Source organism: Lolium rigidum, unplaced genomic scaffold, assembly GCF_022539505.1.
Source record: "Lolium rigidum isolate FL_2022 unplaced genomic scaffold, APGP_CSIRO_Lrig_0.1 contig_5519_1, whole genome shotgun sequence".
Classification (NCBI taxonomy): Eukaryota; Viridiplantae; Streptophyta; class Magnoliopsida; order Poales; family Poaceae; genus Lolium; species Lolium rigidum.
The window spans coordinates 43,867-66,637 of NW_025900946.1; the positions used below are offsets into that span (position 1 = coordinate 43,867).

The following is a 22,771-nucleotide window of genomic DNA, read 5'->3' on the forward strand; positions in this document are numbered from 1 at the left end:
ATATGGTGTCTATATCCGTGCAAAGTTTTCGTAGAAAACTCATAGTGTTTTGGCCTGTGGGAAATAATTAACAAATTTCTGATAGTATATAGGCACAATATACGTTTATTTTTTCATTTTTTTTGTATTTCCCAATTACGACATGTTTTTTGAAACCTCTATCTATCTACGTATTTATTAGCTGAATTTTTTAAGACCAAAAAATATTATTTTCATTTTTTCAAAAAAAAAACGTGCTCTCCAGAGCACCGATGATCGAGTTTTCGTACTATTCTATTCTTACAGAATTACATGTGCACGCAGTAACTAATCACACCAAGGTCGAACATGTGGACGTGGCCGGGTCGAAGAGCGCGGGAAGCAGGTACTTCCTCCCGCTCGCGCCATTGGCGTTGTAGCTCGCCCCCGTCGTGGCGTCCACCGCCAGGTTCCCGGCGTACCCGGGGTAGGCGCCGCTGCCGTAGACCCCGGGGCACGCCGTGCACGCCTCCAGCGCCGCGCCCTTGGGCCCCTGGTAGAACCCGTCGCCGAACGGGTTGGTGACGGCGCCGGCGACCATGCTCGCCACGTTCATCACCATGCCGTCCATGCCCACGTCGCCGCTCGGGGGAGCCAGCGCCGGCGCCTGGGGCCCGTACGCCGGCTTGTGGAACGGCCACGCGCACTGGCCGGGGCACTGGGACGCGGAGTTGCCGACCCAGACGTACGCCGCGCGCGCCCCGGCGACGGACCCGTGCAGCCCGCAGCGGCTCATGCAGAAGCCCTCCACGGCCACGTCCTCCGCGGTGAGCACTAGCGCGATTCCGCCCTTGCTTGGTCTGGCCCTCGCTGCCAGCGCCGGGAGCTGGGAGAGTTTGAGGCTCTTCCCGAGCGAGAAGCGCTCGTCGGAGACCTGGCGGGCGAGCGCCACCTGGGTGATGGTCTTTGGTCCCTGCGCGGCGGCGCCTTTGGCCTTGGAGAGGTAGAGCTGGTCGATGGTGCCCCACCACTGCGAGACGGACGGGGTTGGTGCTGGGGAGGCGGCGGTGAGGGAGAGGAGGAAGTCGGAGACGACGGCCTTCTGCGCCGGCGTGAAGCGGCCGTACCAGAGGACGGAGACCGGGATGGCGCCGCGCAGCACGGTGCCGTCGTGGTACGTGAGGAGCTCGCTGGGCTGCGGCGTGTACAGCTCCATCAGCCTTCTGCTGGCTCCCAGGGAGCCATGCGCGAGGCTCAGCAGCAGCACGAGCGCGAGGAGATGGCTCGAGTGTGTGGCGGCCATTTTCGATGCTTGGAGCTAGTGGAAGTGGCAGCTTGCTGATACTAGCTGAAGATCTTGAGTGGAAGAGGTGTACGTGTCTGGGTGTGGTTTTGGAGGCGGTTTTGGGTGGGTTTTATAGGTTCGATCTTGGCGCGTGGTATGGCATGTCGGAGTTTCGTGTACCCTTCCTGGCCATACGGCCCATGCTTTGGGTTGTGTTGGGTTGGGTTGCCGCCTCTGTTTCCGCTAGGTATGGCTTTCGGTTGACTCGGTGGGAAGCAGCTGGCTGATTAGCCTTCGTCTGGACCGACGGCGACGCGCGCTCATTTTTTTTTTTTGAGGGTGGCGACGCGCGCTCATTGGCCCGTCGTTTCCCCGCACGCCAGACAACATTCATTCCTACTCATGCAGCTCCGATGTTCATCGCACGGAGCAACGGAGCAATGAGGCCATCTCCAGCGGCGGCGCGACGCATTTTAGTGTCCGGAAATGTCTGCGCGCATCCGTTTGTGTTGGCTAAAATGGTCGAAATCGATCGCGCGTCCGTTGCGTCGGGGTGGCTCCAGCGGCACGACGCATTTTTTGGCCCAAACATTTTTTTTAACATGAAAACATAATTTGCATAGTTAAAAAAAACCCTAAACGCGTGCGCCTACTGCTGCTCTTCGTCGCTGTCGAGCACGATGAGCTCCGGTATCACCCACGGCCAGTTGTCATCCGGGGGAGCGTACGCCGGGGGCGCCGGCGGTGCTGGAGGTGGAGGCGCCCAGGGCTGTGGCTGTGGCGGCGGTGGAGGCGCCCAGGGATGCGGCTGTGCCGGCGGTGGAGGCGCCCAGGGATGCGGATGTGGCGGCGGTGGAGGCAACCAGGGATGTGGCTGTGGAGGAGGAGCCCAGGGGTTGTACGGCGGCGGTTGTGGCGCGGCCGAGTCCTGTAGCGCCAGTCGCAGCGCTTCATCCTCCGACAGGCCCGGCGGCGTAGCGGGGCAGCGGCGGCTGCACTGGTGAGTCGTTCTCGGAGACGAGGACGCCGAGCTTTGCCATCTCGTCGTCCGTCATGTTCTCGAGGAAGTCAAATGTGCGGCCCTCCGCCATGGCCTGCTGCCATTCGTGGAAGACGGCTGCGACGTAGTCATCGCTGTCGTCCTTGACCTCGTTATGGTAGGCGAGCGTCTCGATGTAGTCGATGTCGTCGTCGTAGTCGTCGTACTCGCCGTTGTCGTGGTCGTCGTCGTCGTCGTCGTTGTACTTCACGCGCGGCGGCGCCTGCTGTCTTCGTGGACGAGTCGGCGGTGGACGGTCGAAGGGAAAATCCCTGTCGCCCATGAAGCCCGCCCTCCTCTTGCTATCCGTCTCGGTCGACAGATAGGTACGCCAACTTTCAGAGTCGATGGCATACGCTGGATCAACGCGGAGGTCCGGCGGCAGGTAACGCCTCCTTCGCAAAAGAAAAGAAAGAGGTGATTACACAAAAACTACAACTTCAGGTGCACATATTACATAAAACCACAACTTTTGTACTTGTTTTCAAAACCACAACTTCGGAGCAAATTAGCAAAAAAAAAACAACTATCATGTTTTTGCCATTTTAACCCTAAAACTGAAGCTAGGGCCCACATGTTGGGGCCATGAATTTCCGTGAGTTGTTGGTGGTACATCTCTCGGCCACAATATCTACATGACCGCCACTCTTGATCCGTATCCGTACGTGTTGGCATTGTGTTCGTCGCCCCGAGTGCAAGGTGGGTGGAGGGGTACCGGGGATGGTGAACCTTTTCCATCCATCCCATCGAGTCATCGACGTTGCAAGTCTTGCTATATCGTCGTCGACACTATAACTCCGCATCGAGCTTCCACCACCACCCTCGCCTCTGAGCAAGGGGTTTTGGGACAATGGTGAACTGGTTCGTCTCGCCCAATCTCTCGATCCCTATCTATCGAGAGTTGACCGTAAGCCATTTTAGCCCACATGTGAGTCTGAACGCAAGTTTTAACACTAAAATATAGAAAATATGGCATTTAGATTCGTCAATAATTAGTGGTAAAGTTGTGGTTTTCCAAATATAATCCCAAAAGTTATGCTTTTATCTAAAAAGTGCGCCTGAATTAAGTTGTGGTTTTGTGTAATAAACGGTACCGCAACAGTGTCTTGCTAAATACAGTACTAGTAAAGTCTGTACCGCAACTAGCAAGCGCCAAAACTCGCCAATGTACCCATGTCTGTTTACCGGATGGCAAGTGTCTTGAATTCCAGGGAGAGAAATGTTATTTCCTCAAAATAAATATTATCTGATGATACCGAGGGCAATTGGGCAGCAGAAACCCCTAGAAGCAAGCTTATGACGTCCCAGCTCTGCCAAGGATGGAAGCTAAATCGTGTCTTGTTATGTACTTCTCGTAAAGTCTGTACTGCAACTAGCACAGCGCCAAAATTTGCACATGTACGTATGTGTGTATACGGGATAACACGTGTCTTGAATTCAAGGGGAAAGAAACGTTATTTCCTCAAAATAAATACTAGCTGACCATAATACTGAACGTAATCTGGCAACCTTACTAGTCCAAAAGTTGTGGTTTGAACCTTACCACTCTGTTCAGAGTGGACGATCCCACAGCTGTCATTGCTACAGAATGATAATATATCTCGTCGGCAAACAATAATTGAAAAAAATAGATTTTAGGTTTACATGAATAATTTTGAAGAGAGTAAAATACATTTTCTTTAAATTTGATTGGAAAAGTATTGGTAATGGTGGAAGAACTAGATTTTTGAGAGATTGGGGTTTGGTGACAATTATTTCTGTATTAAATCTAATACTCGTGTATAATCTTAGGTTTAGTGCAAATATTTCAGTTTATGATGTTTTTAATCAGACGATGGGGTATGGTTAGAAGAAATCTGTGGGGCGAAACAGATGTACACTCGCAAAAGTTGAATTTCTTTGTAAAGCTATTGTGTTGATAGACAAAGATGATGCATGTACTGAAGAGATGACTACTCCAGTCATTGATATTCAGGGTTGTACCCCCACATGACTAACTTAGCATAGCTGACAGAGCCTTTCAGTGAAAAAGAAATCATGAGAGCTATTAAAGATATTCCTAGGGATAAAAGTCCTGGACCGGACGGTTTTGGGTCTGGATTCTATCAAGATTTTTGGCTTCTAATCAAAGAGGATGTTGTGAAATTCTTTGACTAGTTCTATCGTGGTGATACTAAACTAGAAGGACTTGATACGTCTCCAACGTATCGATAATTTCTTATGTTCCATGCTACTTTATTGATGATACCTACATGTTTCATGCACATTATATGTCATATTTATGCATTTTCTGGAACTAACCTATTAACGAGATGCCGAAGAGCCAGTTGTTGTTTTCTGCTGTTTTTGGTTTCAGAAATCCTAGTAAGGAAATATTCTCGGAATTGGACGAAATCTTCGCCCAGGGTCCTATTTTTGCACGGAGCTTCCGGAAGACCGAAGAGATAACGAAGTGGGGCGACGAGGCGCCGCCACCATAGGGCCGCGCGGCCGGAGGGGGCCCGCACCGCCCTATGGTGTGGGCCCCTCGTCGGCCCCCCGACCTACCCTTCCGCCTACTTAAAGCCTCCGTCGCGAAACCCCCGCACCGAGAGCCACGATACGGAAAACCTTCCGGAGACGCCGCCGCCGCGAATCCCATCTCGGGGGATTCAGGAGATCGCCTCCGGCACCCTGCCGGAGAAGGGATTCATCTCCCGGAGGACTCTTCATCGCCATGATCGCCTCCGGAGTGATGAGTGAGTAGTTCACCCCTGGACCATGGGTCCATAGCGGTAGCTAGATGGTCGTCTTCTCCTTGTTGTGCTTCATTGTTGGATCTTGTGAGCTGCCTAACATGATCAAGATCATCTATCCGTAATACTATATGTTGTGTTTGTCGGGATCCGATGGATAGAGAATACTATGTTATGGTGATTATCAATCTATTGTTTATGTGTTGTTTATGATCTTGCATGCTCTCCGTTATTAGTAGAGGCTCTGGCCAAGTTTGTACTCTTAACTCCAAGAGGGAGTATTTATGCTCGATAGTGGGTTCATGCCTTCATTGACACCGGGACGAGTGACGAGAAAGTTCTAAGGTTGTGATGTGCTTGGTGCCACTAGGGATAAAACATTGATTCTATGTCTAAGGATGCGGTTGTCGATTACATTACGCACCATACTTAATGCAATTGTCTGTTGCTTAGCAACTTAATACTGAATGGGGTTCGGATGATAACTCTGAAGGTGGACTTTTTAGGCATAGATGCGGTTGGATGGCGGTCTATGTACTTTGTCGTAATGCCCAATTAAATCTCACTATATTTATCATATCATGTATATGCATTGTTATGCCCTTCTCTATTTGTCAATTGCCCGACCGTAATTTGTTCACCCAACATGCTTTTATCTTATGGGAGAGACACCTCTAGTGAACTGTGGACCCCGGTCCTATTCTTTACATAGCATACAATCTCATCGCAACTGTGTTTTACTATTTTCTTGCAAACAATCATCTTCCACTCGATACGCTTAATCCTTTGTTACAGCAAGCCGGTGAGATTGACAACCTCACTGTTTCGTTGGGGCAAAGTACTTTGATTTTGTTGTGCAGATTCCACGTTGGCGTCGGAATCCCTGTTGTTACGCCGCATCACATTTCGCCACCATCAACCTTCAACGTGCTTCTTGGCTCCCTACTGGTTCGATTAAACCTTGGTTTCTTTCGAGGGAAAACTTGCTACTGTGCGCATCATACCTTCCTCTTGGGGTTCCCAACGAACGTGTGAGTTACACGCCATCAAGCTCTTTTCTGACGCCGTTGCCGGGGAGATCAAGACACGCTGCAAGGGGAGTCTCCACTTCTCAATCTCTTTACTTTGTTTTTGTCTTGCTTTATTTTATTTACTACTTTGTTTGCTGCACCTAAACAAAACACAAAAAAATTAGTTGCTAGTTTTACTTTATTTACTGTCTTGCTTTCCATATCAAAAACACACACAAAATTAGTTACTTGCATTTACTTTATCTAGTTTGTTTTATTTACTGTTGCTAAAATGAATACCCCTGAAAATACTAAGTTGTGTGACTTCACAAATGCAAATAATAATGATTTCCTATGCACACCTATTGCTCCACCTGCTACTACAGCAGAATTCTTTGAAATTAAACCCGCTTTCTTGAACCTGGTCATGAGAGATCAATTTTCCGGTGTTAGTTACGATGATGCTGCTGCCCATCTCAATAATTTTGTTGAACTTTGTGAAATGCAAAAGTATAAGGATGTAGATGGTGATATTATTAAATTGAAAGTGTTTCCTTTCTCATTAAGAGGAAGAGCTAAAGATTGGTTGCTATCTTTGCCTAAGAATAGTATTGATTCATGGACTAAATGTAAGGATGCTTTTATTGGTAGATATTATCCTCCCGCTAAAATTATATCTTTGAGAAGTAGCATAATGAATTTTAAGCAATTAGATACTGAACATGTTGCTCAAGCATGGGAGAGAATGAAAACTTTGGTAAAGAATTGCCCAACCCATGGACTGACTACTTGGATGATCATCCAAACCTTCTATGCCAGGACTAAATTTTTCTTCGCGGAATTCATTGGATTCAGCTGCTGGAGGTACCTTTATGTCCATCACATTGGGGGCGGCTACAAAACTTCTTGATGATATGATGATAAATTACTCTGAATGGCACACGGAAAGAGCTCCACAAGGTAAGAAGGTAAATTCTGTTGAAGAAACCTCTTCCTTGAGTGATAAGATTGATGTGATTATGTCTATGCTTGTGAATGGTAGATCTAATGTTGATCCAAATAATGTTCCTTTAGCTTCATTGGTTGCTCAAGAAGAAAATGTTGATGTGAATTTCATTAAAAACAATAATTTCAACAACAATGCTTATAGGAACAACTCTGGTAATAACTATAGGCCATATCCTTCTGCTAATGGTAATGGTTATGGTAATTCTTATGGGAATTCTTACAACAATAATAGGAGTGTACCCTCTGGTCTTGAAGCCATGCTTAAAGAATTTATTAGTACACAAACTTCTTTTAACAAATCTGTTGAGGAAAAGCTTGATAAAATTGATACTATTGCTTCTAGAGTTGATAGACTTGCCTCTGATATTAATCTTTTAAAATTGAAAGTTATGCCTAATAATGATATTGATAATAAGATTACTACTACAGCAAATGCCATCCAAGTTAGAATTAATGAGAATATAAGATTAATGGCTGAATTGCGTGCTAGGTGGGATAGAGAAGAAAATGAAAAACTAGCTAAAGAGAATAATGTAGCTAAAGTTTGGACTATTACCACCACTAGTAATGTTAATTCTTCACATGTTGCTGCACCTCCTACTATCAATGGTAAAATAATTGGTGTTGGCAATGTTTCTACTCCTAGTGCAAAGCGTACAAAACTGCTCTGAAATTGCTAAAGCTGCTGAAACCGCTTGTGATAAAGCTGCTGAAATTTTTTCCAACCTTGGGAACAATGATCCCATTGCTGTAGCTCATAATGATTTAGACTTTGATGATTGCCACATCTCTGAAGTTATAAAGTTCTTACAAAAACTTGCTAAAAGTCCTAATGCTAGTGCTATAAATTTAGCCTTTACAAAACATATTACAAATGCTCTCATAAAAGCTAGAGAAGAGAAACTAAAACTTGAAACTTCTATTCCTAGAAAGTTAGAAGATGGTTGGGAGCCCATCATTAAAATGAAATTCAATGACTTTGAATGTAATGCTTTATGTGATCTTGGTGCAAGTATTTACTGTTATGCCTAAAAAGATTTATGATATGCTTGACTTGCCACCATTGAAGAATAGTTATTTGGATGTTAATCTTGCCGATAATGTTAAAAAGAAACCTTTGGGGAGGATTGATAATGTGCGCATTACGGTTAACAATAACCTTGTCCCCGTTGATTTTGTTGTTTTGGATATCGAATGCAATGCATCTTGTCCTATTGTGTTGGGAAGACCTTTTCTTCGAACTGTTGGTGCTGTTATTGATATGAGGGAAGGTAATATTAAATATCAATTTCCTCTCAAGAAAGGTATGGAACACTTCCCTAGAAAGAGAATGAAGTTGCCTTTTGATTCTATTATTAGAACAAGTTATGATGTTGATGCTTCTACTCTCGATGTTACTTGATTTGCACTTTCTGCGCCTAGCTGAAAGGCGTTAAAGAAAAGCGCTTATTGGAGACAACCCATGTTTTTACTACAGTACCTTGTTTTATATTTGAGTCTTGGAAGTTGTTTACTACTGTAGCAACCTCTTCTTATCATGTTTTTGTGCCAAGTAAAGTTTCTATGTCAAAGTTGATGTTATATTTGGGATCGCTGCGCAGAAACAGCATTGCTGTCTGTCACGAATCTGGGCACAGTTCTCTGTAGAAAATTCGAAAAAATCTGCCAATTTACGAGCGTGATCCTCAGATATGTCCGCAACTTTCATTAGTTTTGAGTTTTTCCATTTGAGCAAGTCTGGTGCCATCTTTAAATTCGTCTTTACGGACTGTTCTGTTTTTGACAGATTCTGCCTTTTATTTCGCATTGCCTCTTTTGCTATGTTGGATTTATTTCTTTGATCCATTAATGTCCAGTAGCTTTATGCAATGTCCAGAAGTGTAAAGAATGATTGTGTCACCTCTGAATGTGTGAATTATTAATTATGCACTAACCCTCTAATGAGTTTGCTTGAAGTTTGGTGTGAAGGAAGTTTTCAAGGGTCAAGAGAGGAGAATGATATACTATGATCAAGAGGAGTGAAAGCTCTAAGCTTGGGGATGCCCCCGTGGTTCACCCCTGCATATTTTAAGAAGACTCAAGCGTCTAAGCTTGGGGATGCCCAAGGCATCCCCTTCTTCATCGACAACATCATCGAGTTCCTCCCCTGAAATTATATTTTTATTCAATCACATCTTGTGTTCTTTACTTGGAGCGTCGGTTTGTTTTTGTTTTTGTTTTTGTTTGAATAAAATGGATCCTAGCATTCACTTTGTGGGAGAGAGACACGCTCCGCTGTTGCATATGGACAAATATGTCCTTAGGCTTTACTCATAATGTTCATGGCGAAGTTTCTTCTTCGTTAAATTGTTATATGGTTGGAATTGGAAAATGCTACATGTAGTAATTCTAAATTGTCTTGGATAATGTGATACTTGGCAATTGTTGTGCTCATGTTTAAGCTCTTGCATCATATGCTTTGCACCCATTAATGAAGAAATACATAGAGCTTGCTAAAATTTGGTTTGCATATTTGGTCTCTCTAAGGTCTAGATAATATCTAGTATTGAGTTTTGAACAACAAGGAAGACGGTGTAGAGTCTTATAATGTTTACAATATGTCTTTTATGTGAGTTTTGCTGCACCTGTTCATCCTTGAGTTTGCTTCAAATAACCTTGCTAGCCTAAACCTTGTATCGAGAGGGAATACTTCTCATGCATCCAAAATCCTTGAGCCAACTACTATGCCATTTGTGTCCACCATACCTACCTACTACATGGTATTTCTCCGCCATTCCAAAGTAAATTGCTTGAGTGCTACCTTTAAAATTCCATCATTCACCTTTGCAATATATAGCTCATGGGACAAAATAGCCTTAAAAACTATCGTAGTATTGAATATGTACTTATGCACTTTATCTTTTATTAAGTTGCTTGTTGTGCGATAACCATGCTTCGGGGAACGCCATCAACTATTGTTGAATATCATGTGAGTTGCTATGCATGTCCGTCTTGTCTGAAGGATCTATCATTTTAGTGGTTGGAGCATGCAAAATTGTTAGAGAAGAACATTGGGCCGCTAACTAAAGCCATGAATCATGGTTGAAGTTTCAGTTTTGGACATATATCCTCAATCTTATATGAGAATAATAATCATTGCTACATGCTTATGCATTTAAGAGGAGTCCATTATCTGTTGTCCATGTTGTCCCGGTATGGATGTCTAAGTTGAGAATAATCAAAAGCGAGAAATACAAAATGCGAGCATTCTCCTTAGACCTTTGTACAAGCGGCATGGAGGTACCCCTTTGTGACACTTGGTTGAAACATGGCATGCAAAGATCCGGTAGTTCAAGCTAAGTAGGACGAGGCGCGGACACTATTAGTATACTATGCATGAGGCTTGCAACTTGTAAGATATAATTTACATAACTCATATGCTTTATTACTACCGTTGACAAAATTGTTTCATGTTTTCAAAATAAAAGCTCTAGCACAAATACAGCAATCGATGCTTTCTTCTTTGAAGGACCTTTCTTTTACTTTTATTGTTGAGTCAGTTTACCTATCTCCCTCCACCTTAAGAAGCAAACACTTGTGTGAACTGTGCATTGATTCCTACATACTTGCATATTGCACTTGTTATATTACTTTATGTTGACAATACCCATGAGATATACATGTTATAAGTTGAAAGCAACCGCTGAAACTTAATCTTCCTTTGTGTTGCTTCAACACCTTTACTTTGATTTATTGCTTTATGAGTTAACTCTTATGCAAGACTTATTGATGCTTGTCTTGAAGTACTATTCATGAAAAGTCTTTGCTTTATGATTCAGTTGTTTACTCATGTCATTACCTTTGTTTTGATCGCTGCATTCATTACATATGTTTACAAATAGTATGATCAAGATAATGATGGCATGTCACTTCGGAAATTATCTTTGTTATCGTTTTACTGCTCGGGACGAGCGAGAACTAAGCTTGGGGATGCTGATACGTCTCCAACGTATCGATAATTTCTTATGTTCCATGCTACTTTATTGATGATACCTACATGTTTCATGCACATTATATGTCATATTTATGCATTTTCCGGAACTAACCTATTAACGAGATGCCGAAGAGCCAGTTGTTGTTTTCTGCTGTTTTTGGTTTCAGAAATCCTAGTAAGGAAATATTCTCGGAATTGGACGAAATCTTCGCCCAGGGTCCTATTTTTGCACGGAGCTTCCAGAAGACCGAAGAGATAACGAAGTGGGGCGACGAGGCGCCGCCACCATAGGGCCGCGCGGCCAGAGGGGGGCCCGCGCCGCCCTATGGTGTGGGCCCCTCGTCAGCCCCCCTGACCTACCCTTCCGCCTACTTAAAGCCTCCGTCGCGAAACCCCCAATGCCGAGAGCCACGATACGGAAAACCTTCCGGAGACGCCGCCGCCGCGAATCCCATCTCGGGGGATTCGGGGAGATCGCCTCCGGCACCCTGCCGAGAGAAGGGATTCATCTCCCGGAGGACTCTTCATCGCCATGATCGCCTCCGGAGTGATGAGTGAGTAGTTCACCCCTGGACCATGGGTCCATAGCAGTAGCTAGATGGTCGTCTTCTCCTTGTTGTGCTTCATTGTTGGATCTTGTGAGCTGCCTAACATGATCAAGATCATCTATCCGTAATACTATATGTTGTGTTTGTCGGGATCCGATGGATAGAGAATACTATGTTATGGTGATTATCAATCTATTGTTTATGTGTTGTTTATGATCTTGCATGCTCTCCGTTATTAGTAGAGGCTCTGGCTAAGTTTGTACTCTTAACTCCAGGAGGGAGTATTTATGCTCGATAGTGGGTTCATGCCTTCATTGACACCAGGACGAGTGACGAGAAAGTTCTAAGGTTGTGATGTGCTGTTGCCACTAGGGATAAAACATTGATTCTATGTCTAAGGATGTAGTTGTCGATTACATTACGCACCATACTTAATGCAATTGTCCGTTGCTTAGCAACTTAATGCCGAATGGGGTTCGGATGATAACTCTGAAGGTGGACTTTTTAGGCATAGATGCGGTTGGATGGCGGTCTATGTACTTTGTCGTAATGCCCAATTAAATCTCACTATATTTATCATATCATGTATATGCATTGTTATGCCCTTCTCTATTTGTCAATTGCCCGACTGTAATTTGTTCACCCAACATGCTTTTATCTTATGGGAGAGACACCTCTAGTGAACTGTGGACCCCGGTCCTATTCTTTACATATCATACAATCTACTGCAATTGTGTTTTACTATTTTCTTGCAAACAATCATCTTCCACTCGATACGCTTAATCCTTTGTTACAGCAAGCCGGTGAGATTGACAACCTCACTGTTTCGTTGGGGCAAAGTACTTTGATTTTGTTGTGCAGATTCCACGTTGGCGCCGGAATCCCTGTTGTTGCGCCGCATCACATTTCGCCACCATCAACCTTCAACGTGCTTCTTGGCTCCTACTGGTTCGATTAAACCTTGGTTTCTTTCTGAGGGAAAACTTGCTACTGTGCGCATCATACCTTCCTCTTGGGGTTCCCAACGAACGTGTGAGTTACATGCCATCAGGACTTAACAAATCTTATATGATACTGCTTCGCAAAAAAGAAAATGATAGTTCTCCGAGTAACTACAGGCCTATTTCTCTCCTTAATTGCACGGTTAAACGGATCACCAAAATTTTAGAGGCACGTCTGCAATCTTTGATCAAATTCCTTGTGGACGAGGACCAAGCTGGTTTTGTCAAGACAAGATGCATTGCAGACAATTTTATGTATGCAATGGATTTAGTTCAAACCTGCAAGAAAATGAAGAAGAAAACTATGATTCTGAAGCTAGATTCCGGTAAAACCTTCGACATGGTTTCTTGGGATGCTTTGTTTTCAATCATGCATATTCGAGGTTTTGATAGGAAAGGGATCTTGTGGATGAAGGAGCTTCTCACCTCGGCTAAAACAAATATTTTGCTTAATGGGATTCCAGTGAACTGGATCAATATTAAAAGGGGGTTACGGCAGGGGGATCCACAGTCACCACTTCTGTTCATTGTGGTGGTTGATGTTCTCCAACAAGCTATCAAGAACTATGCAGCTAATGGACTACTTCGACACCCGGTGTTAGAGACCCCATTTTTACAATATGTAGACGATACTTTCATCGTCATACAAGGAGATGTGGAGTTGGCAAAAATCTTGAAGGAAATCCTTGATGACTTTGCTAGCACTATTGGACTCAAAATCAACTTCAGTAATCAACCTCTGTGCCAATTAATCTGACCGTGCGAGAAAGTGAGGAGATTGCAAATGCTCTGAATTGTGCATTGGCCTCTTTCCCGCAGTCGTACTTGGGGCTTCCACTCTCTGACTCTAAGCTCCCAAAAGAGGTTCTTTTACCGTTTATCTCGGCTGTTGAAAACAGAATTGGCTTTTCTCTTCATTTCATTACCCGTGGTGGGAGACTGACTTTGAGAAAGTCCGTTCTATCAGCCTTAATAGCTTACCTCATGTCTTGTATCAAATTACCGCAGTGGGTAATTGATGAGATAGAAAGATTGGTGAGAGCTTTCTTGAATGGCAGCGACTGTCTAGTTGCATGGGACTATGTTTGTAGAAGCTTTGAAGAGGGTGGGCTTGGTATCAAGAACTTACAAAACCAAAATTATTGCTTGCTGACAAAATTCGTCCACTTGTGTCTTAACTCAACCCAACTCGCCTTGGACCAGATGGGTGATGGCTACACACCTGCAAGGAAAGGATTTTGGAGACATCCCAACCACCCAAACCAGAGGTTGGAAACAGCTTTGGGGGATGATTGACACCTACAGAAACGCTACATGTGTTTAGCTGGGAAATGGGATTAGTACCTCATTATGGAAAGATAAATGGACGACAGATGGTCCTCTTTGCTTCTAGTTCCAGCTTTATTTTCACACACCATTAAGCCAAATATCTCTGTTGCGGACTGCTGGAGGGATGGAGCTTGGACTATCCCTCTTAACCATATCGCTTCTGAATGGGCCGACAAGAAAAGGAAACTCTAATTAGGTTCTTGGGCACCTGTAATCTGCAAAACTTAGAAGGTGATAAGAGGGGCTGGCGATTTGACAAAACAGACTCTTTCTGAGTTAGCAACTTGTAGAACATCATGAAGTAGGGCGGTATCAGGCAAGAAAGTGCAGAATCAATATGGAGATGTGCAACACCAAAAAAAGTTAATTTTTTTTGCTTGGATGCTGATTAAGGGAAGGATCCGAGTGAGAGCTGTTTTACTCCGTCAGAAAATTGTGGATGACGAGAGATGTCCCTTTGGCTGCAAGGAATAGGAGACTACAAAACATTTTGCTCTGAATTGTGGTATAATAGTTCCAATCCTTGCGCTTTTAGGGGTTAACTTAACCACCTGCGAGAAGCTTACAAATATCTATGACACCGCAAGGGAGAGATGACCAGTTCAGAAAAAGAATGTCTGGAATTTAGTCATTACAGCTGCTTTGTGGAGCACTTGGTTAGCAAGAAACATGAAAGTTTCTGATGATGTGGAAATCCCTCTTCACATAGTGGCCAAATAATGCATGGACACCTGCAAACTTTGGGCACTTAGATCCAGACATGAGGAGAAGGCTTCTATCCAACATTGGCTTGCAGGCTGGACTGTATAAAATTCCCTCACCTGTGTTTTTGCTTTTTCTCTAACTGTTTTCCCTCCCTGTAACCTCTTGCATGTAAAACGTTGAGCTGCCTTAGCTCCCTTATATAAAGTTTTAAGGTAGGGGGAAACCCCTTCCGAAGTTCTAAAAAAAAGATGATGCATGTAGATGGCCCGTGACAAAAGAGTACATCAATGTATTTGACCCCTAAACTTAAAAAGTTAGATTGCCGTGGCTTAAGATACCACTGAAAATTCAAAAATTATGCTTAGCTGCTAATAAAAGTATCTTAACTAAATATGTTCTATTTAAGAGAGCCCGCAAAGGTTGAGATGTTTAAGCTAGGTGGAAACTATAGATAATTTAGTTGTTGAATTTAAGTTAGGTATATATGTGCAACTAGTTTGATGGATTTTTTCAATAATTTTAAGATATTAGTGGATGAATTGAGAATTATTCTGCTAGAGTTAAAAATCTTATTGTAATGGGGGTGTTGATGTGATATGGTCAGTTTTGAATATATTGAACAAAACATGTTTCGGTCATGTTTAATCGTATATTCCAACGCATGGTAGATAGCAACACACCAAGCTACCAAAACCGTAGTATGTGCACTTTCCGCAGCATAGTTATTATCGGCTTTTAACCGCCGCTTAACCGCAATATCGGATTGTAGGTCTTTATGGTTGTCCATGCACATTGGGTTTTAGTAGGCATCCCATGAGTCATTGGATCTAATTAAATGGCCTAACTTCTTTCTTCCTGCATTACTCAAATTTCTTAGTCTTTATGTAGCCACACCAAACGTAGCCTCCTCGATTAGACCTTGCTTTTCCATTCTAGTTGCCCCATTTGTGTTGCCGCTCATGTGTGGTGATTGTTGTCATAAGGGTAAAGCCTTGCATTTAAATCTAGGCATGGTAGCCTGAAGGGCGGATATATTGTCCCTCTAGCCGGAGTGTCCACCCTCGGGTACGACAACACTTGCATTTCATGGATTCGTGCCACACAAAAAACTTCTCTATAAAATTAGCATTTTAAACTTGTTCACCTTGGCTTCCACAAGTTTCTGGATCCACCACTAGCTAACCAGACTCGACGAGCCCGGTATCCAGGCTGGCTTGGGCTCCAATTTTTGGACCAAAGTCTCCGAAAGCTGAAAAATAGCCCAAAACATTTAAACATTAAATCTTGTTGCTGGAGTAATATTGTTAAAAAAATGAATAGACTAATAGTCTAAAATGAAAATATGGAGATTTTTTTTGCCTTGAGATGGGCATGAGTGTGCCATTTTGTCGGGCTTTTGCAAAGCACGCACCAGCCATCTATGATAAAGTGCCCATGTCTACTTTCCATCTAACCTCTCTGTGGCTCCTTAAACAACCCTGCCGTGATAGAGAACCTCCAAACCTAACCCATCAGTAAGGCCATATCTTATTTTTTTAATCTCAGAGCGACGCGAACCTAGAATTAAATTTGAGAGGGAGCAAGCGGTTTGAATCGGAATACTTCTTGTATAAGTTCACATGATTTGAATATGTTTCTTGTAAAAATGAACAAATTAATTCCATTGAACTCGCATATACTTAGGTCCGCCACTGCACGCCACTATCGGTGCTGCCACGTCCTTGGTTGTTCCGCCTTTTATTCTTTTTGCGGGGGTGGCTTTTACGTCTTACGACGTCAACCTAGCAGTATGGATAACCTCCGACTATAAATACGTGTTTTTTACTAAGTTATTTTTTATTTGACTAACTTTATAGACAAAATTACAAATCGATACGTATAAAATTAACAAAAAAATTCTTCAATATGAATCCAACAATATTAATTACGTATAATATGATCAATATGTTGTTGCTCAATTTTTCAGTCAAAGTCCATCTTAAAATATGTACGTGCCTTATTCATTGAAACGGAGGTAATATTAGTTTAGTGCATTAAATTTTGATAGTTTTTCTAAGAAAGTTTGTTCAATTTCTTTAGAAAAATTTAGGAATCACTGGTGGAAAAAAGGGCTTCGGTCGCGGTTCGCAACTGCCAATGGTCGCGGTTGCGCAACCGCGACCAAGCAAGCGCGACTAAAGCCCACCCCCCTTTAGTCGCGGTTCCTTACGAACCGCGACTAAAGGCGCCTCCACGTGGCCGCCAGCACTCCTTCGGGCGGAGGACCTTTAGTCGCGGTTCTCCTGGCCAACCGCGACTAGAGGCCGCCGCAGGTTTAGGGTTTTAGCCCCCCCTAAACCTCGGTTTCTTTTTAGTTTGTATTGTTTTATTTTCTTTTCTGTTTTATTTTAATTTTGAAGGAGTTTCACATATTCTACGGTACTACATATACATGCATATGAACGTACAATTTCAAACAAATTTGAAATTAGAACCAAAAAGAATTCAAGAGGAATTGACAATATATATTCAATATCGATGACCATATACAATTTTGAACTAGTTTCCATACATATGATTTACTGCATATGAAGTTCTACGTCCTCTACATAGTGTTCTCCTATAGGATCGATGACTTGCTTCGCGATCCATCCAGCTAGTTCCTCTTGGATTGGTCGGAAGCGAGCTTCTAGACTAAGCGTCTTCCGAAGGTTATTCCTGCTAATGTTTTTCTTACGCGAAATCCGCTCAGAGGTGTATCTCCGGATCATCTCACAAACATAGTATCCACATAGATTGGTCCCCTTTGGCTGAATATCTCCAGTCGCAGACACTACCCTTTTCCACTGTAGCTCTTTTTTGAATTCACCGACCTTTGTGTTTACGAACCGTGTCCAAACCCTACGAGGCAAAGAAAATTAAATGAACAAGAGAGTTATTAGTTACTTGATATTAGGAAATGAACAAAATAGGCCGATCGATATAGAGCGCAAGTGAATGAAAATATATAATTACTTCTGCATCATTTTTCTCAAGTCGGCCCAAAGCTTTGCATTCATATTCGGAGAGTCGTGGATGAGAACCGTGGAGTCGTGAAATTGAATTACTAGCAGAATCCGAGTGGAACCTGCGGACACGATACATGCACAAGTCATGCATAATTAACTCATCAATTAGAGTAAACAAAAGAGAATGTGCTCAAGACAGAAACACTCACCCAAAATGGTAAGGAAATAGAATATCACTTTTGAGTTCCTGGCTTGAAAAAAACATCCACAGGTCGGCCTCCATGTCGGCGGGAAAATGTTGTAACACATATGAATTAACGATATGTGGGTCAATGAACCCAACATCATGGATGTTCCTTATTATGCATTCCCGCTTCTTCATTCTCGCATACACAACAAGATAGTTAATTAGGACAATATATATATATATATATATAGTGCGAGGCAATGAACGAGATGGGGTAGAAATAAATCACTTACAGAACGTAGCAACTGATGATAGATTTGTCGAGCTCGCGCAGATTGAAAAGCTGGAACAATTCACTCCGATGAATTTGTACATAGTAATGTTTGAAGTGATGCTCAGGTCTAACTTCCGCATAAATATAGTCTTTGGCGTTTTTTAATTTTATGTAAGCCTTGTACCAATTTAGCAGACACTGTCATTTGTGGAGGTAGATCCTTTTCCTGCGCGAGGCTCGACGAGAGGCCCATTCGACACATATGTAATTACTACGTCCTTCATTGTTGCCTCATCAAGGCCTAACACTGCACGAAGAGTCAGACCTAAGTTGGCCGCTTGTTCTATGGCACTTGCTACAGTCAATCCCTGTCTTGCCGCAGCTGCTATGATTTCGGGGTCATCCGGACCGGCGGCTTTCACTATGAGAGGGGCGATGGATTGTTTACTCTGTTCCCCGAGCTGGGCAACTTGTTTCCCCTCTTTTTTACTTTCACTATGAGAGGCTTTCTTCTCCTGCTTCTCCGCCAACTCTTGCTTCTCCTTCAAGATGAATGCTTGCCTACGAAGTTCATGTGAATAGTAGTCAGGCAGATTCTTCGCGGCTTGGGACGGTTCGGTCAAAAATGACTTAGCCCACTTCTTTTGCTTGTCGAATATACCGGCTTGGGCTCGGGCTCTCTTTTCTTCTTGCAGTCCGCCCTGCCATTTCTCATGCTCGAGCAGCCACGACCGCTGCATTTTCCTCCACACTAAGGTCATAAGGTCTCGGGGTGAGAGGCTTCGATGATGGCTCCGGTATCTTTGTGGTCCTAGGTACATAAGGGTCCGGGTTAATAGTCCAGGACTGCTTCCTCTTCTTTGCCGGGGCGGCTGCTTCTTCGCCGGAGGTGGACCGGGGGCGGCGTCGCGTTACCCGCCGGAGGTGAATTGGGGGGCGGCGTCGGCTGACGTGAAGGAGGTGTAGGTGAACCACCACCACCGCCGCCGCCGCCGCCACCACCACCGGAGGGGGGTGGACTTGTTCGCCTTGGCGCCTCATCTGGAAACTTGATAAACTTCTTTTCCGGAGAATAAACCGGCACTTGACACCTCCAAGTCTTCTCTCCCCTTCGGGTGTAGCAATGTCAATCTCCGTGTCCTCAAACCCCGGGACTATTTCCTCCACCGTGACACGAGCATAGCCATCTGCAATGGGATTGTTGTGGTGGAGTGCTCCGAGCTCACATGGCAAAGCACTGCCGATGGCTACCTTCGTGGACATGTTCCCAGTAGGATAATGCAGATGACATTGTTTCATCTCCTTTACATCGTCCACGGGGTAGCGAGGAGGCTCCGGTGCAGTAATTTGGATCTCCGGTGCATCAGTAGCCGGCTGGACCTCCGTGGAAGCCACGCTGCTTCTCCGCTGCTGGCTTCCGAGATCCGCTGGATGATCTTCATGCGTCCCTGATACGTCTCCAACGTATCGATAATTTCTTATGTTCCATGCTACTTTATTGATGATACCTACATGTTTTATGCACATTATATGTCATATTTATGCATTTTCTGGAACTAACCTATTAACAAGATGCCGAAGAGCCGATTGTCGTTTTCTGCTGTTTTTGGTTTCGAAATCCTAGTAAAGAAATATTCTCGGAATTGGACGAAACTTTCGCCCGTGGTCCTATTTTTGCACGAAGCTTCCGGAAGACCGAAGACCTAACGAAGTGGGGCCACGAGGCGGCCAGGGGGTGGCCGGCGCGGCCCGAGGTCTTGGCCGCGCGGCCCTGCCCCCTCGGGCCCCTCGTGTGGCCCCTCGCGTTGACCTTCCGCCTACTTAAAGCTCCCGTCGCGAAACCCCCGATGACCGAGAGCCACGATACGGAAAACCTTACGAGACGCCGCCGCCGCGAATCCCATCTCGGGGGATTCGGAGATCGCCTCCGGCACCTCGCCGGAGAGGGGATTCATCTCCCGGAGGACTCTTCATCGCCATGATCGCCTCCGGAGTGATGAGTGAGTAGTTCACCGATACGTCTCCAACGTATCGATAATTTCTTATGTTCCATGCTACTTTATTGATGATACCTACATGTTTTATGCACATTATATGTCATATTTATGCATTTTCCGGAACTAACCTATTAACAAGATGCCGAAGAGCCAGCTTGTCGTTTTCTGCTGTTTTTGGTTTCGTAAATCCTAGTAAAGAAATATTCTCGGAATTGGACGAAACTTTCGCCGAGGGTCCTATTTTTGCACGAAGCTTCCAGAAGACCGAAGACCTAACGAAGTGGGGCCACGAGGCAGCCAGGGGGGTGGCCGGCGCGGCCCAAGCCCTGGCCGCGCCGACCTAGCCCCTGGGCCCCTCGTGTGGCCCCTCGCGTTGACCTTCCGCCTACTTAAAGCCTCCGTCGCGAAACCCCCGCACCGAGAGCCACGATACGGAAAACCTTACGGAGACGCCGCCGCCGCGAATCCCATCTCGGGGATTCTCGGAGATCGCCTCCGGCACCCTGCCGGAGAGGGGATTCATCTCCCGGAGGACTCTTCATCGCCATGATCGCCTCCGGAGTGATGAGTGAGTAGTTCACCCCTGGACCATGGGTCCATAGCAGTAGCTAGATGGTCGTCTTCTCCTTGTTGTGCTTCATTGTTAGATCTTGTGAGCTGCCTAACATGATCAAGATCATCTATATGTAATTCTATATGTTGTGTTTGTCGGGATCCGATGGATAGAGAGTACTATGATTATGGTGATTATCAATCTATTGTTCATGTGTTGTTTATGATCTTGCATGCTCTCCGTTTCTAGTAGAGGCTCTGGCCAAGTTTTTACTCTTAACTCCAAGAGGGAGTAATTATGCTCGATAGTGGGTTCATGCCTTCATTGATACCTGGGACAAGTGACGGAAAGTTCTAAGGTTGTGATGTGTTGTTGCCACTAGGGATAAAACATTGATGCTATGTCTAAGGATGTAGTTATTGATTACATTACGCACAATACTTAATGCAATTGTCCGTTGCTTTGCAACTTAATACTCGGAGGGGTTCGGACGATAACCCGAAGGTGGACTTTTTAGGCATAGATGCAGCTTGGATGGCGGTCTATGTTCTTTGTCGTAATGCCCAATTAAATCTCACTATATTTACCATGTCATGTATATGCATTGTTATGCCTTTCTCTATTTGTCAATTGCCCGACTGTAATTTGTTCACCCAACATGCTTTTATCTTATGGGAGAGACACCTCTAGTGAACTGTGGACCCCGGTCCTATTCTTTCCATAGCATACAATCTACTTGTTTTACTGTTTTCTTTGCAAACATCTTCCACTCGATACGTTTAATCCTTTGTTACAGCAAGCCGGTGAGATTGACAACCTCACTCGTTTCGTTGGGGCAAAGTACTTTGGTTGTGTTGTGCAGGTTCCTAGTTGGCGCCGAATCCTCGGTGTTGCGCCGCATCACATTTCGCGACCATCAACCTTCAACGTGCTTCTTGGCTCCTCCCGGTTCGATTAAACCTTGGTTTCTTTCCGAGGGAAAACTTGCTACCGTGCGCATCATACCTTCCTCTTGGGGTTCCCCAACGAACGTGTGAGTTACACGCCATCAAGCTCTTTTTCCGGCGCCGTTGCCGGGGAGATCAAGACACGCTGCAAGGGAGTCTCCACTTCTCAATCTCTTTACTTTGTTTTTGTCTTGCTTTATTTTATTTACTACTTTGTTTGCTGCACTAAATCAAAACACAAAAAAATTAGTTGCTAGTTTTACTTTATTTGCTATCTCGTTTGCTATATCAAAAACACAAAAAAATTAGTTACTTGTCTTTACTTTATTTGCCTAGTTTACTTTATTGCTGTTATCATGAGTAATCCTGAAGTTGAAGTTCGTTCTTTTAAGCAACAGGGTGGAGAAAGTTTTAAAGATGCTTGGTATAGAATTAGTAATGCTCATCAAAGGTGCATTAAGAAACACTCCACCACTATCCTTCTTAGGAACTTTTATGTTGGTTTGTCTAGTTGGAATAGATATGTTCTTGATACTCTTTCAGGAGGTAATTTCCTAGGTACTCCCGCTTTAGAAGCTAGTTGCATCATTGAGAGTCTAGTTGGAATACCACCTGTTAATGAAGTTAAAATTGAAATCTCTCTTGAAGATGTTATGAAAAAATTGGAAACCATAGAGAAAAATTTTCCAAGTATTGAAGCTAAATTGGGAATGTTATTTGACAAAACTTATGAACTTGATAAATCCTTAGGAGGAATTGATGAAAGAATTAGTATCCTAGGAACTTGTGTTGTCCATGATAATCAAACCAATAGGATTGATGAACTTGAAAAAGCTATGGGAACCTTGGGTTCAACCTTTTCTTCTCTCAAGTATAATGAGAAAGCTTATGTGGGTAAAGAGCAAAAATTCATGTACGCCTCTAAGGTGCCTAAACAAAAGAATTATTATAGGCCTAAAATTGCTAAAACCCCTAGCACTATCATAGAAAATCTAGATAATGGAACACCTAAAGTACCCCCTGCAACAAGTTGTGTTTGCATGAAGAATAATAATGTTGATGCTTCTACTCTCGATGTTACTTGATTTGTACTTTCTGCGCCTAGCTGAAAGGCGTTAAAGAAAAGCGCTTATGGGAGACAACCCATGTTTTTACCTACAGCAATTTTTTGTTTTATTGAGTCTTGAAAGTTGTTTACTACTGTAGCAACCTCTCCTTATCAAGTTTTTGTGCCA

At 44.0% G+C, this 22,771-nt stretch overlaps 1 protein-coding gene across 1 annotated transcript; it reads right to left on the bottom strand.

The window, feature by feature from the left end:
- Positions 1-223: 223 nt before the first annotated feature.
- On the bottom strand, positions 224-1,331 carry LOC124681751 (protein PHOSPHATE-INDUCED 1-like). The gene has a single exon (XM_047216578.1). The coding sequence runs from the start codon at positions 1,259-1,261 to the stop codon at positions 311-313; it is 951 nt and encodes a 316-aa protein (XP_047072534.1). The 5' UTR covers positions 1,262-1,331; the 3' UTR covers positions 224-310.
- Between the last annotated feature and the right edge of the window lie 21,440 nt (positions 1,332-22,771).

Bases quoted from the DNA above. Each gene is read 5' to 3' on its own strand.
- LOC124681751 (XM_047216578.1), bottom strand. From the start codon at position 1,261: ATGGCCGCCACACACTCGAGCCATCTCCTCGCGCTCGTGCTGCTGCTG.